This window comes from Hypomesus nipponensis, chromosome 2 (assembly GCF_054491055.1).
Source record: "Hypomesus nipponensis isolate SF chromosome 2, ASM5449105v1, whole genome shotgun sequence".
Taxonomy (NCBI): Eukaryota; Metazoa; Chordata; class Actinopteri; order Osmeriformes; family Osmeridae; genus Hypomesus; species Hypomesus nipponensis.
The window spans coordinates 10,122,989-10,138,717 of NC_140362.1; the positions used below are offsets into that span (position 1 = coordinate 10,122,989).

Genomic DNA, 15,729 nt, shown 5'->3' on the forward strand with positions numbered 1-15,729 from the left:
AGGGATGATGGGGCGGTTCAGCTAGATTAGATCGGGGCCACAGGGGGAAAGGACTATGGAGCCAGCTGAAGAAGCTCTGCACAAGCAGCGACAGGACACACTTCTACCTCCCCCCTCCATCTCCCTCCCTCCCTGAACCAGACCTCATTTTTATAGACTCAGACTGTGAATAGGTCCGCCTGGACAGACTATGGGATATTATTTCAGTTCCTACTGGCTCCTCCTGGTTTCCTACAGCCGAGGGTTGGTGTCACACTGTAGAAGTGTCCCCAGGGGGACATTCCCAGAGACATGGGATCTGCAGAAACGACAAAACTGGAACCTCCTACAAGAGATAGGACTCTGAACCCTACACACTACAGATACAATCATTCATTGATGACACTCACTGTTGCTTCCTGGAGACAAACACGGAGAATCCCGTTGAACTGGTATATAGAAGATATACTGGTCTACACTGGTATATATTTTGTCTCGGCTCAGTCAGCCATCTTGTCAAATAGATGAAATAAACAAATGAAATAAAAATGACAGAGTAAAAGCAGGCAACCTGTCACTGCCTCCTATTTTCATGTATTGCTGTGTCATAGTAAGGCAATGTCATGTTTTTGTGTTTTTAAAGACCCAACTATTGGCCATTTAGAAATGGACTTCAACATGTCATTCATGATAGCAATAACAAGATAATAACTTGTACAATTGGGTTATAATAATGTCCACATGTTAGAAGAAGATATAGTATGATAGAACAGGTCCTCCTTTGTAAACTAGGGATCTTCATAAGAATGACAATCAAACTGGGAAGGTGTTGAAAGTTAACTTATCTATTTAATTTAAATGAAGGATTTACAGTTTCAGAAATGATTGATCTTGGTCTTATATACTGTAAGACCATGAGGATGGTCACGCACTGAGTGAACTGCATATCTAAACAGCTAAAAGAGTTCTAAAAACTAAAGTAACTTAACCCTTGAGAAACCAGGTTGAGCACTGTGGAGTCAGGCGCCTCTTAGTGGTAAAGACTAGGTGGTGCAGGCACGTAAACAGCTTCATGCTTGAGACCTACTTATATTAGTAATCAATGAGGAACAGTCGTATAATGCCATACAGAGAGGTTGGGTGCATCACATGCTATTAACAACTGCTGATTGCTGTCTAACATGGTGGATATGGATGTGTTTCTGCTTCTGTTAAAAAAAAAAGAGGAAAGAAACCTGCACTGAAGTACAATTCATTCATGCAGGCATTTATTCAGTCATCCTTCTAAACTCATTCATCATGGCCTCATCCATTCATAAATATTTAACTGTTTCATTCATTAATTTGTTGTCTTGTTCGTGGTGATTGTCACTGTCTCACTGGGCTTTGAGTTTCTTGCTGTGTGCAGCTCTGTATTCCTGCCCTGAAGTCTTGCTGACAGCGTAACGCCTGCAGAGGGAACAAAAGGAGGGCTCAGAAGGTTTGGTGTAGAAAGAGGAAGAGCGAGAGGAGGAAAGATGAGAAAGAAAGAAAAAGATGGGGAAGTGTGTCTGACCTCTGGTAGAGGTAGATGGAGGGGAGAGAGAGAGGTGTGTGACCTCTGGTAGAGGTAGATGGAGGGAGAGAGAGAGAGAGAGGTGTGTCTGACCTCTGGTAGAGGTAGATGGAGGGGAGAGAGAGAGGTGTGTGACCTCTGGTAGAGGTAGATGGAGAGAGAGAGAGGTGTGTCTGACCTCTGGTAGAGGTAGATGGAGGGAGAGAGAGAGAGAGGTGTGTCTGACCTCTGGTAGAGGTAGATGGAGGGGAGAGAGAGAGGTGTCTGACCTCTGGTAGAGGTAGATGGAGGGGAGAGAGAGAGGTGTGTCTGACCTCTGGTAGAGGTAGATGGAGGGGAGAGAGAGAGGTGTGTGACCTCTGGTAGAGGTAGATGGAGAGAGAGAGAGGTGTGTGACCTCTGGTAGAGGTAGATGGAGAGAGAGAGAGGTGTGTCTGACCTCTGGTAGAGGTAGATGGAGGGAGAGAGAGAGAGGTGTGTCTGACCTCTGGTAGAGGTAGATGGAGGGGAGAGAGAGAGGTGTGAGACCTCTGGTAGAGGTAGATGGAGAGAGAGAGAGGTGTGTGACCTCTGGTAGAGGTAGATGGAGAGAGAGAGAGGTGTGTCTGACCTCTGGTAGAGGTAGATGGAGGGAGAGAGAGAGAGGTGTCTGACCTCTGGTAGAGGTAGATGGAGGGGAGAGAGAGAGGTGTGTCTGACCTCTGGTAGAGGTAGATGGAGGGGAGAGAGAGAGGTGTGTGACCTCTGGTAGAGGTAGATGGAGAGAGAGAAAGAAAGGTGTGTCTGACCTCTGGTAGAGGTAGATGAAGAGGAGGAGCTCATCTCTGAAGCAGGACAGCTGGAGGGAGGAGTGGCCACTGAACAGACTGGAGAACACGTCATTCACCAGCGTGCTGAGACCCTTTAAACACACACACAACACACGTACATATACACACATGCACACACAGGCACAGTCATCGATATTAGTCGATGATTAAATCCATTAGGATGTGAACTAGATTATATCATGAGCAGGGTTCAAATTGAGTGTGTGTGGGGGGGATTAGAGAAATATTTAAATATTGGGGAGGGTCCCATCCATGTACTGTTCCCCACCACCCCATTTATCCTCCACCTAAGGAACTCCTTACACCTCTGACACAATTCAAACACCGATAAATGTTCGGTCGATGTGAAGCACTCACCCTGTACACCAGCACATTCCCCTGCATGTGAGCCACTGATCTCATCTGTTAGAATGGGCAAGGAGGGAAAAAACGGCAGCATTGACTTCACCTCCAGTAGGTGTCCTTCAAAACTGAAGAATTACCTTCACATGACCTTGACGGAACTGACCTTGTAGTTGATGAAGAGCTGAGGTGTCATGGACAGGAAACCAAAGGCATACACCCCTGCAGGAATGGAAACATCTTGATGTGACTAGGTTGGTCTCTACCAGAGGTGTAGTAAAGCATGCGCTGTTTTCCAACAAGTAAGCCACAATTAAATGAGCAGTTAGCTGGAATATGGTATAGGGATGAGGGGGAGGCTTAACCAATTACCATCAGTGGGCCTGTTTACTGAAATAACACCTTAGCTATTGGTCATCTTTAAAGACTACTAAGGAATACTGCAGCTACATCTTGAAATATGAGTTATGTTCAACTTACCGGTTATAAGACTGTTGATAAACCACAAATAATAACTGTGAACATAAATAAACGGTTTCAGATATGCTAGTCAGCCATCACAGCTACTAACACTGAATGAAACTAGTAAAAGATCAGATTCATTGCTCACCTCTTATACTTGAGGTAGACCAGAGAGAACATGACTCCACTGATGCACAGAGGGTACACGAGGTAAGACAGGTATCTAATGGCCTGGAGAGAGAAACCTTTGTCATTACAATCCCTTTTTGTTACAAAAAAAATTTGAAAGCTTTTGATCCCTACTGGTTTCTGACCTGTGAATCATGTTCCATGGTCTTCTTCTCTGGTTCGTCCAGCTTACCTAACTGCAAGAAACATAGTTTCATTACAATGGACTCATAATAATTGTGTGTTTTTTGGCAATTAATATTATTTTACTATATAAAATGATCTATGTTGTTTGTATGGAACGTGAAGAATCTGGATCACAATGCGCTTACTTCAAATATGGACCGAGACTTTTTCCACTGGAGCTGTATCTTGAAGACTTTTTTGACCTTCCAAACCTAGAAAGGAAAAGAAAAGGCAACTTTGAATAGTAGCTTCCTGTCAATCAGTCTTTCTATCTTTTCTGTCTCTCTCCCTCTCTCTGTCTCTCCTGCTCTCTCTCTCTGTCTCTCTCTCTGTCTCTCTCTCTCTCTTCCTCCTCCTCCTCCATTCAGATGTACCTCAATGATGGAGCCCACAGCGAGCGGCAGCAGGACCAGCACACTGCTGCCCTCCTGCAGGAGGTGGAGCAAGATCACCACAGTGCTGAAACACCTCCACAGCACTGACACACACACACGGTCCGGTTACCAGACAACAAAGAAAGTCAAAATTAAAAACAGGTTCGAGTACTGAGTCATTCTGAAAGAGCTGTTTGTATTCTTTCCCTTAAAAGATAATAAACATACGTTACTGTATAAAATGTTTACTGTTTATATATTTGAGTTGCTCTTCCTCAATCCTACATTTTTCTTTTCCCTTGCATGTGCAAAGTAATGGCATTCATTATTCTCACCTGACTTGCGAGACATTCCCACCATGGTTTTTTTCCTCCTCCAGAAGCTGATGTCATTCTTCAAGGCCAGGAAGTCACACAGAATCTGTCAAATAAACAGCAGAGTGTGACATATCAGTCTCGAGTCAGCAGGTATAGGATGACAAGTGTATTTTTTTGTGGCTGTATTCCGATAAAGTATATATCTTACATGGAAGACTGTGACCAGGGCAGTCAATGCTAGGAGATAAAGATTAGTATCCACTAAGATCTCTTTGATTTCATCAATACTGTCCTCGGTGAAGCCTAGACAAACACACCGACCAAAAGAAGGTTCATATTATTTTTACCGTGATTAATTTACTCGCTAAACTATATCTGACTTATCAGAATTTACAAAATCTCCAAACTACCTTCTGTGGCTAGGCTCACTAACTTAAACTACCTATCAACTTAAGTCCCAACCTACTAACTAGTAACTGTTGACTAAATAGTCTGTACCGTGGCTAAATCCGGCTCTCTCACCAAACTGTCGGAGGGAGTACACCACATCCTGTAAGTGGACCCAGAAGCGGAAGTTTCTCAAGGAGATGCCCTCGTAGGAGATAGTCAGAGGAAGCTCAGTCAACGTGCCGTTGATTTCCTAAGATCGCAACAACAACATGAGGATACTTTTACGTTCTTATCTCATAGAACAATATGATCTGTCATTGCAAGTGTCACCCAGGTCCTGTAGTTTTTGTGAGTACTACCCCACCCACCATAAGATCCTTCAGTCGGAAACTGAGCTCATCAATCAGAAGAAGGGGCAGATATGTCATCATCCTCCCGTCCTTGAAACTAGGCATACGGACACAGACAAATGTTACAAATCTAATCATTTTATAACTAATAAAATATTGTTTGTGTGTTTTTCACAATCTCTGTTCTAGTGACTGGGAGATGGGAGGAGACGTACACTCTCATGTAGCGTCGTACGTCGCTGGGCAGGTTGCCCCTGGTGAAGGTGAACTCCTCTGCCATGACGGAGAGTCTGAGAGTGGGGCGCCAGAAGGAGACTGAGCCGTCAGCTCTGGATACTGGGATGGGGTTAGGGTTCTGGGAGAGGTCAAAGGTGAAGAAGAGATAAGAGACTGTGTTTCGGCCTCACAGGGTACTATGGACTAGAGGAAGGTAATGCTGCTGTTCTGGACTGCCCCCTTGGTCGTGTCGTGACTTTGTGACAGTGGTTTTTGTGACAGTGGTTTTTGTGATGACTTTGTATTGCTTTTGCCTGCTTAAATATGTGTTGATTTGATTGATTTATTTCCTTTCTGCATTCAAATGTTTAATTTGATATATTATATAGATGCAAAGACACTGTCCCTTTTAACCTGAAAGGGTACTATCCCTAAGGTGCCCATGAGTCCAGTTATAATCACCGGGTTACAACAAGACAGATCTACTGGACCACCACTCTCTGGCTCTCCAGTTCTTGATGTGACGATTGAAATGCGAAATTTGCGAGACCTCTATCACAATTTTTGCACTGTATTTATTTGATTAAATGCTGCCCTCCAATAAACTCCGCCCTGGATTAAATGCTGAATTAAAATCTGATACATATAAATCAACACAACCTTCGAATAAACGCTGCAACATTTTATTTGTATTTACCGTAATTTATATGAAATTTGACTACACACAAATACAAGTACAAAGAAACTGTCACTAAATATACCTTTCTGCATCACTATCAGTGTCCTCACCGACATTAGTTAGAAACATCTAAACAGCATCTAACTCTACGCTCACAGTTTATGCTTTGCTGGCTGTTAACATTGTTGACAGCACGCTTACTTGCTTACTTACACTGTTACGAGACACCAGATATGTACTAATAAAAAAACTTCTCTGTGCTGTTCTTACTTAAATAACAAATAAATAAACGCTGCCTTCGTATAAGCGCTGCACTACAAAAACATGTAGTTCTATAAATGCTGCGGGGAATAGAAATACGGTACTTCAAACTGCAGATTTAGATTAGTTTCAACCTCAGATTGTAGTGCATTGAATGAGCAGTTCCTGTAAAGGGTCATGCCGTTTAAAGAACATACAATTTAAAACGTACATGGATTAAGTTAATTCTGTGTTTTACTTTGAGTTTGTGTTTGCCTGGGCTCTTTTGACGTCTGGGCAGCATCTGGGTGGTCATCTTAGTAGCAAGGTGAACCTGTCTGCTATCCTCCAGTGGAGACCGTCCAGCCTGGTGTATAAACACCATCACATACAAGGTCCCATTGTTATGAGTCTCCTCTGGCTGGGACACATTCACTGTCCTGGAACACAGGCACACAGTGCTGACTCATGAGAAAGGACCGCATGATTGACTTGACCTTGAAAGTAACACAGGCTATTGTTTGTGCTATGTTTGTATACCCGTTTCTTGAGGATTTTAGTTTGCAATGGAATGAAATGATGCGCTTCGCCTACCTTTCATATTTAGAATGTATGTCAAACTCATCTATCTTGGTGATGAGGTTAAGCTCACTATGGTCTGGTCTCAAACAGGAGTATATGCTGATCTGGAATAGAATGGAATAGTAAAATCACAGTCCCTATACAGATTAAAATTGTTAAGCGTCTCCGTAAGAGCAGAGTCCGTATGCAGTAGAGTTCAATCACAGTACACAATTGTGAGTCTTAAGACAGCATTACTGACCTGAAGTCGGGGCCTAGTTGCCAAATAGGAGGATATGCAATGTTCCCCACTCCCGCTTTCGCAAGGTTTGGTGTAGACAAAGCCATATATCACCCAGCAAGTGTGTAACATGTACACGATAAAAACTCCTAGCAATATTTTTGCCAGAGATGTCCTTTGAAAGACACTGTCCGTAGGTTTAGAGTAGCAAGAAGGAAACATGGCGAGTTAACACGTCAAACCGTCAGCTAGAACTGTCTGTATTATTTACGTTCATAAACACTGCAACACATTAAACTGCCCGTTCGAAATTGCAACACACTGCCCGTCTGAAATTCCAACTGGTCAAAATAATCCCCTTTCCTCATCCTACGCATCCTTCCGGGGTACCACGATCTGCATCCCGCAAAGATCACGCCTCCTGAGAAACGTCACAGGCAGCTAAACACGAAGATTGCAAAGGGGGATAACATGCTAGGCTATTAGCTTGTGTGTCTTGAATGGATAATATGACAAAAAACACTGAGAACATGCATTATTGCAGAGACAGCGCACTAACTGACAGTAATTATATCCTCTTCAATCACTCATCAAAACTGACATGCACGTGTACGTAGGATAGCAACAACACCCCATTGCATTGTGGTTATCGTCATTCGCCCCTCCAGTCGGTAATGCCTGCATGTAGCTAGTTAGGCTAGCTTACGAACTCAAATGTGTTGACTTCCACATTTGTAGCTTCAGTAGCTATTCAATTCGCCAATTAACCTTAAACTAGTCGATATTTTATTTGCTAGTAAGATGGCTCGCACGTGTTCGTCATAGCAAGCTAGCTAGAGCAGTCTGTCTGAGGTTAAAAACTCAATAGTTCAACCCAAGTCAAAAGTACAGTAGCTAGTTAGCTGCCAAGGTAGCATCGAAATAGATAACAAGCTATATCTTTTATATTTGTCCTAGCAGATCAATTAAGGCTTAGTGGATATATTTAGTGAGCCTATACTCCTGTATTCCCCTGTCAGCGTAAAGTGACTCCAAAATGCAGTGAGAAAAGTGCAGTAGTTTAAAGCTACAAGCTACTGTAAAATAATGGAAGTCATTTTCAAGTCATTGACGAATGGAGGTTTTCGGAAAACTATAGAGTTTAGGTTTAGCAGAGTCCTCTTCGCAAACCTTCTGATCTGCAGGAGTCTGAGTAGCTTATCAGCTGTTACTTGTGCGCCCTCCAAACATCAGCTGAGGAGGTCGACATGTGGGAGAGCTGTAGCACTACACAGATCGTGCCCGCCTTGTGAGTACGGGTTACATCATCTAATACCCCTTGATTGTTTTTACGTGGTGCAACACACTTTATTATTCATGCAGCATGACGTTTGACTCATTTTAAAGAAGAAGAATAATTAAGTGTTTTCTTTAACAGGGTCATTTATTCGTCACAGAGTGACAGAGGCATCTCTTTCCAGTGTGGCACCTGTTTTTGTTGTCGTAAGCTTTGAGTCTGTTCAAATGTACTAATGGATTCATTATCAAATGTTTAAATGTGTAACATTATTGTAATGTGCTAGACAAAACAGTGTGTACTTTTTGTTCTCACCCAGATGAAATTTGAACAAAATGGAAATGTTACCTCATTTGGTAAGTAAGCTAGTTACTTCTTCCAGCTTCATAATTTTTTGGGTGAAATGTATAATGTTATTGCCTCTGATAAAGGTAAATTTCTATAGTGTGAACCCCCTGTCCTACCTGGTCCACTAGAGAAGAAGAAGACTGAGCTGTACCAAGAGCTGAGTCTGCAGGCCAGAGATCTGCGATTCCAGCACCTCACCAGCATCACCACCAGGAACAACAACATCATCATACGGATGGAGGTAACTGTGTCACACACACACACACACTTAAGTAAATGTAATCATTTATTAACCATCACCCAGTACAGGACGAGATGAGTCAAGATGCACCCATGTTCTTTGTAGTTATATTATATGAAGCTAGTGGGAAAGTTCACTTGTCATCAACAAAAAGGGCAGTCCTCACAAGTAGGACCCCTGTACATGTTTGAGCACACACACCTTTCACACATGCAGTTTCCCTGGTTGTTACAAATCAACTGGTTGGACGCCAGGCAGGAAGAGATGCCCATGGAGCAATCACAGCTACTTCCTGTCCAGTCGACGTCGCAGACGCACCTCCCGCACTCACAGCGACCGTGCCCCCCGCACAATACGCCATTGGCGCGTTCGCAGGTGAAGTTGTCGCACTCGCAGTACCTGCCGCTGTAGCGCTCCTCTAGATTTATCCTACTGTTGCACTCGCACATCCCTTCCACGCAGTCACCGTGGTTACTGCAGACCGGGGATTTGGGAGTCTGCCTGCATTGGTCATATAACGAATCATCAGCGAGTTCAGTCTCACAGTGTACGCCGGCATGTGGCTTGTTGCACCTGCAGACGCCGCACTCGAGTGCTCCGTTGGTACCGCAAGCGAGGCTGTTCTCCACCCGTTGCTTTTGACAGTCGCAACTGCAAACCGGGTTGATCTCAATGTCCAGCTGCTCAGTGAAACCCAGTGGCTTGATGCTAATGGTTGTTGGAAGGGGGCCCCGCTTAGGACACTGGGTAAGCCCAAGGCTGAGGTTAAACACCACCTGGTGACCGACGGAGACGTTCCGGCAGGCGGCGCCGTCCTCGCCCTCCCGGAGGAGGCCATCCAGGCAGCGGGTGCGGTAGGACAGGGTCACGCCCTCCGGGACTGGGCTGTTCCTGAGGGAGATCCCCCTGCTGCTCTGGGCGTTTACGATCAAGTCGACGAGGTTGTCGGAGTTACCCGACAGGGTGCCTTCCATGTTGTGAGCAATGAGCTTTTGGGCCAGTGAGATAAAGTCCGATAAAGTGCCGGATCGCTGGTTGTTATTCAGCAGGTCATCGGTGACCGCCAGGAGCACCGCAATGTCGTTGGCGTTCACCGTGTCAAAGGTCCTCCTGGCGTTGACGCGCTGAGGGGAGCTGGAAGGGGTGTACACGTTGTTCTGCAGCTGGCACGTCTTGGCCTTAGACCCTGCGACGAAGTTGCCTTGACGTTTACGGTCGGCCGAGTAGACCAGCAGGCGGCTTCCGTTCCTCCAGCCAATCTCTTCCTGACACACGGACACCTGCACTATGGCGTCCACTGCCCCCTGCTGCCCCCTGTCCTCCTCCTCCCCAGGTGCCTGGCTCCGTACCTGGCCAATCGCCTCTGTAAACCTCTGGAAGTCTCCGGTGAGGCTCAGCACGTGTCTGAACCGGGGTGCCTTGGTGCCCGCGCTGGTCTCGATCAAGCCAAAACCCAGCCTTAGGTCTTTGGTGATGTGGGCCATCTTCTGGGCCAGTCTGGTCCCTAGCTGGAGGATGTTCTCCAGGTGGTCCTTCATGGAGGGAGACAGGTCCAGCAGGTAGTAGACATCCATGGGCTGCTCACTGGTGGGAGATACCTGCAGACTGAAGGACCAGGCCTCCCCAGGCCGAAGGCTGGGGCTGAACCTCCGGGGCTGGACTTGGGCCCCAGCCTCTACCATGGTCCCCTTTGCCACCTCCATGCTGCTCCATGTGACCTCAATGGTGGGTTTGGGGACATGTGTGTGACTGAGGATCTTCAGGCTTCCATGGGGATCATGGAGCTGGGACAGCTCACAGCCAGCTTTCCTCAAGTCCTTTAGTTTGCCACAGCGAGCCCTCTGAAAGGATGGCTCGGAACACCAGGCACACCTAGGATCTTCCTGGATACACTCTGCACAATTGGTCGCTAATACACACCTGGATTACAAGGACAAAGATGGTGTTCATTTAGGATACTCCCTGATAGCTGGGGCTGCATTTCAAATGAACGGTCTGTGGTACACTGTAACCTTTACGTAGTGTAAAAAAAAGATTGGGTAAAGTCAACATTACCTGTTCCCATCAGTTTCACTGTTGCCACGGGAAAAGAGCCCCAGTAGGAGACTAAAGCAGATTATCTTCCAGTCCATGACTTTATTTCCAGTCCTAATGTCTCCTTAGTATTTAAGGCTATAGGACTATTCTGTTCGGGTTGGATTGGCTGCTTTGATCAACGTCATCATGTATTCTCTTTTTTGGGCATCAGTTAGCAGACATATGAACTCTGGTTTGGAGATGGGACACCGTCAAATATTTACCGGTCAAAGTAACAAATTGTTATCTGAGTGTTTTTGTGTGTGTGTGTTTTTTGTGTGCGTGCGTGCACGTGTGCTTCTCAGTCTCTGAAGGCAGTGGTGACTCCCCAATGCCTGCTGGTGCTGGACTTCCGAGGGTTGGGTCTGGAGCGCTGGCTGGTGCTGGAGCTGGGCCCCCAGCTAGCGGGGGACGGGGGCCTGGCCACACACTCCCTGCCCTTCGAGTTCAGAGCCCTGGAGGCCATCCTACAGCACAGGGTAACTTAGCCTTAGATCCAGGGTATCAATCAAGTCAGTGCCCCGTGTGTGAGCTAACTGAGTGTGGGAATGCATCCATGTGGAAGCCAGTTTCAAATGCTGTAGCTGTGTTGGTTTAACCACATATCAGAGTGATTGGATGCCTTGTTAGGGAGACCTGGAAGGTTCAACATTGGATACGTCTACAGGGCCGGCCCTAGGGTTTTGGAGGCCCTATACAAAAATAGCCTTATGATTGGCAATTTTTCAAACTAAACAAATGTTTAGTTTGTTTATTGGGTTGGGCCAGCCCTGTATGTCCACTATAGAAATATCTCTCATAAGAGGTGTATCCCAGCAAGAAGGCAGGATGTGCTACTATTAAAACCATATTCTGTACTACTCGTCTCATCTGATATTGTACGTTAGATATATGATGGATACCAGTTCTCAAACCATGTCTTATCATGTCAATACCCTGTGTTTTGTTGTTTCCAGGTCAACACCATCCAGGCTCACCTGAACGAGATGCAGCCGGTGATCCTGGACACACTGGAGTCTCTGGTGGACCCCAAGTTGCTGTCTGCCGACCGCAGCAAGCTGCACGTGCTGCTGCAGAGCAGCAAGGGGTGAGGGGGACGGGAGAGACCGGCGCCTGGACACACCTCGCTTGTTGACGTGTTCACGTCCTCACAGGCCGACCACAGCAGAATTTGTGTTATCTACTTGTTCCAGATTAACCCAAAAAATTGTATCTGGGTAATGTTGAGAAACTGTAAATTTAACCCCCCAGAGTCCTAGAATCCGGAATGACATTCAGTACAGAACATATTGGTCCGAAGCCAACAATACATTTAGAGTGCAGTCTCTTTGCGACTTTGAGTATCTACTCTATGAAGCGCTTGAGGTAGCCTTTGAGGTAATGACCTAAAAAGGTTAATGAAATTGTCTCATGGTTTTGTGTGTGTGTGCGCTGCCTGAAGCCTGTCGGAGCTTGAGACAGACATTAAGATGTTCAAGGAGACCTTGCTGAAGATCCTGGACGAGGAGGAAATGATCGAGGAGCTGTGCCTCACCAAGTGGACTGACCCTCGAGTGTTGTAGGTTCACATGACCTCATCGCAAGTCTCTGATTGGATGTCTCATCACATGCAGAAGTAATTTTCTAGCTGGTCTTTTGAGATGCTCCTGTGGTGTGTGTGTGTGGGTGTGTCTGTATGTGTAAATGTGCGTGGGTGTGAGACAGCGAGGAGAGCAGCCTGGGCATAGACCACGCTGAGGAGATGGAGCTGCTTCTGGAGAACTACTTCATGCAGGCAGAGGAGCTGGGGAACACCACCAGGGAGCTGAAAGGCCTGATAGATGACTCCGAGAGCATCATCTTCATCAACCTGGACAGGTATCCTGTCTCATCGCTAGACTCACCGGGTAGACATTTACCAAACATTGACCAGACATACCTTAGCAGTGTTTCCCCTAGGCAGGTCAGGTCTAACCCCCCCCCCCCTCCCACCTCCCCCGGCCAAAACAAAGTGCTAACCCTAACCCTATATTTCGGAGCAGATTCATGTAATAGTCTAATAGCTAATAATATTGCACATATTTTCGTCCTGTTTCCCCTAAAGAAAGTTAGCATACTTAAAGACACCTTACAGTATGTTCTAAATTGCAGAAATGCTGCCAATTAATAATTGACGTAACAACTTATTGTTAATGGTCAGTGGCCTAGCCTATTGATTAAGGTAGGCCACTCGGAAGCATGTACACTGTCTGCTTCATTTGATCTTGATAGGCTAAGCATTCTGTAGCAAATAATAACAACATACCCACTATTTATTCATTAAAACTACTTAAGCATAATAATGCACCTAAGATACAAACGTGAGCAAGGGCAGCAATCGCTATCAAATCAACAGACGTGCAATTTCGCTAGCAGGGGAAGAATACAAACAACAAAAATGACCAGTTAACTTCATTTACATTTGCAAGAACTATAGACTAATACAATAACAGGCTTAAATGAACTGACGACATACGTTATACAACTTACAGTTCTCAAGGACGCACACGCGCAATCTCAACTGCGCTGTGAAGCGCGTCTGTGCTATTCTCTGACATGCGCTCTAACAATCACGGCTGATAAGACGGCCTAAAATTGTGTACAGCCCTATTTCTGATACCGTGGCGGCAGAAATGTTTGTCACCGTGGCGGGCCGCCACGGAAAAATCAACATAGGGGAAACACTGCTTAGCGTTGATGGCCTAAATGTCTTGTTCAAGCCTCGTCACCCTTTTGTTTACATAATTTCTTACTATTGGTAGCCTGGGGTCTTGACTCTATTTTTCTCTCTGCCATCCCCACCCCCAGCCACCGAAATGTGATGATGCGTCTAAACCTGCAGCTCACCATGGGAACCTTCTCCCTCTCCTTATTTGGCTTGATGGGCGTGGCTTTCGGTATGAACTTGGAGTCGTCCTTTGAAGAGGTGTGTTGTGTTCTTTCCAGAATATCATTTCTGTGTGTGTGATGACACGCCTCTATACCTGCGTAGACATGTAACGCAGTGAGTGTGTGTCTAGTTTCAAACTGCAGAACGTTCAGTTGCATAACATACAGGCTAGTTTACAATGTTATAATTTAAGGCTAGAATGCAACTACAAAGGTATTGTGTGGATGTGTGTTCTCCCCAGGACCCCCGTGTGTTCTGGCTGGTGACAGGCTTCATGTTCCTGGGCAGTGGGCTGATTTGGAGACGCCTGCTCTCCTTCCTGGGCCGCCACCTGGAGCCTGCAGTCCCTCCTCCGGTACACTAGGGGAGCCCCTGCCCCTCCTGCTCCCTGTGTTTAGCTTAATGCTTTGGCGGCTAATTTAAGTTTCAAATCTGTATGATATGAACTTCCCTTTATGTCTTTCAGTGTCAATGACTTTGACCATGAAAGTAAATGATCATGTGTGGGTAACATACTAAGAATGTATACATCAGGGTGTAAATGGAGAACATATCTTTGGGAGAATAGTCGAGAACCAGGCTGCCGAAGCGTGTGTTGATGTTCCATGTTCGTCCCCAGATTCCACCAGTTTGGAAGAGAAACCACATCACCCAGCTGAAAGGAAGTGAAGTGAAGAGTGGCGTCAGATGATGATGGAACCTTGCAGAACCAGAACTGGCTTTCAGACAAACCCACACTGGTCAAACTGATGGTCTGACTGCAAACTGGTCTGCACTTGACCAACATTCTGATCTCAAGGTAAAGCATATTGATTGGAAAGGAATGTTTTTTTTAGGTTTGTTTTGTAAGTACTGTGTTTATTGATTGTATTATCATGGGTTTAATTATAACATTTCAACACAAAGTATACCTCAATCTGTATAATATACAGGAGTATAGATATTATAAGGATGACCTTGTGAAAAATCAACAAAAGAAAATATTGAAATAATATTCATCCTTAGAGTGAACTTCCTAGTAACAAATCTTTTTACAAAAGTTGTATGTGAATCATGCATCTGATGCAATATATGTACACAGACAGAGATCCACATACGTAACTGGCTGCACTTTAGACTACATGTTTGTCTGCTAACATGTGAAAGCTAGGTAGTGTCCCTGGTTGTGTGTGTGGTGGTCTTGCCAAAAACAATTTGTTGACCTTGGATAGGTATACACAACTGCCAGAAATTCACAGATGGCCAATCAGTGGGCAGGATCTTCTTATCTCATATCTGAAGGCAGATAAAGATCTGGAATGGAATAAATCACCTTGTTAGAACATCCCATTTTACTTAGTTGATGGACTACATACTTCCAACTCTGTTGAAAGTATTAAGGATCCCAACTGCATGAGAGACTGTTTAAATCATCATCTTTACAACTAAAATGTACCTTCAACCGCAATTTTCTGGCCTGCACATAATATGTTACTGGATGTACTGGATTTCCCTCTGTTCTACTGCTTGAGGATTACGTGCCATCCATGAACAATAACTTTTAACTTTATTTTCAAGTAAATTGCTTTTATTTAATAAATGTACAAAACAGGGAATTGTGCAGTCTTAATTTCTCCATGAAACCAATGTTAATGAACCACTATATTCCAATAGGGGGTAGCAAAATGCAATTTACCTTTCATGGTGGTAATGTACAGTATATGCTTTTGATATAATTTTTTTTTTTTAATCCATTGGACCTCATTGTAGCGTATTTTATTTGCTTTGACTTTGGCTACCTTATATTGGTTCATTATAACCTCAGTTAGAAGTAAGTTAATTTTGGCTACCTTGTATTGGTTCATTATAACCTCCGTTTAAAGTTAATTCAATCATCTCTTGTATTATTTACAATAGAGAATCCTGAGCACTGTTTGCGGCGTACAAATAAATCTGAAAAGGCTGATAATAGACCAGAGTTTCATCACTCGCGCCATTTGTAAAGGTTAAA

At 44.8% G+C, this 15,729-nt stretch overlaps 3 protein-coding genes across 9 annotated transcripts; 1 reads left to right on the forward strand and 2 right to left on the reverse strand.

Moving 5' to 3' along the window:
* Nucleotides 1–808: 808 nt before the first annotated feature.
* On the reverse strand, nt 809–7,263 carry LOC146300705 (lipid scramblase CLPTM1L-like). 5 transcript variants are annotated; one of them, XM_084704771.1, is made up of 17 exons: nt 6,912–7,263; nt 6,683–6,774; nt 6,348–6,528; nt 5,169–5,308; nt 4,972–5,050; nt 4,736–4,853; nt 4,422–4,516; nt 4,232–4,316; nt 3,897–4,000; nt 3,669–3,734; nt 3,483–3,533; nt 3,317–3,399; nt 3,187–3,221; nt 2,873–2,928; nt 2,722–2,766; nt 2,323–2,435; nt 809–1,428 (listed from the first exon to the last, which is right to left on the reverse strand). In XM_084704771.1, the coding sequence occupies exons 1-17, from the start codon at nt 7,110–7,112 to the stop codon at nt 1,356–1,358; spliced, it is 1,617 nt and encodes a 538-aa protein (XP_084560897.1). In that variant the 5' UTR covers nt 7,113–7,263; the 3' UTR covers nt 809–1,355. The 5 variants fall into 5 exon arrangements, with proteins under 5 accessions (XP_084560897.1, XP_084560888.1, XP_084560905.1 ...); XM_084704762.1 differs by having other exon boundaries at nt 809–1,430; nt 2,322–2,435; nt 4,712–4,853; XM_084704779.1 differs by having other exon boundaries at nt 809–1,430; nt 2,322–2,435; nt 4,422–4,450; nt 6,321–6,528.
* A 295-nt stretch (nt 7,264–7,558) lies between these two features.
* On the forward strand, nt 7,559–15,334 carry mrs2 (magnesium transporter MRS2). 3 transcript variants are annotated; one of them, XR_014766566.1, is made up of 12 exons: nt 7,559–8,178; nt 8,308–8,372; nt 8,486–8,522; nt 8,643–8,755; nt 11,137–11,310; nt 11,788–11,918; nt 12,273–12,389; nt 12,536–12,688; nt 13,658–13,775; nt 13,981–14,094; nt 14,359–14,538; nt 14,951–15,334. XR_014766566.1 is itself a non-coding variant. In XM_084704794.1 (11 exons), the coding sequence occupies exons 1-11, from the start codon at nt 7,977–7,979 to the stop codon at nt 14,428–14,430; spliced, it is 1,296 nt and encodes a 431-aa protein (XP_084560920.1). In that variant the 5' UTR covers nt 7,559–7,976; the 3' UTR covers nt 14,431–15,334. The 3 variants fall into 3 exon arrangements, 2 of the variants coding, with proteins under 2 accessions (XP_084560920.1, XP_084560932.1); XM_084704794.1 differs by having other exon boundaries at nt 14,359–15,334; XM_084704806.1 differs by having other exon boundaries at nt 8,107–8,178; nt 8,612–8,755; nt 14,359–15,334.
* Nucleotides 8,788–10,934, reverse strand: LOC146300707 (integrin beta-1-like). Its single transcript, XM_084704732.1, has 2 exons — nt 10,811–10,934; nt 8,788–10,675 (listed from the first exon to the last, which is right to left on the reverse strand). The coding sequence occupies exons 1-2, from the start codon at nt 10,885–10,887 to the stop codon at nt 8,899–8,901; spliced, it is 1,854 nt and encodes a 617-aa protein (XP_084560858.1). The 5' UTR covers nt 10,888–10,934; the 3' UTR covers nt 8,788–8,898.
* Nucleotides 15,335–15,729: the final 395 nt, after the last annotated feature.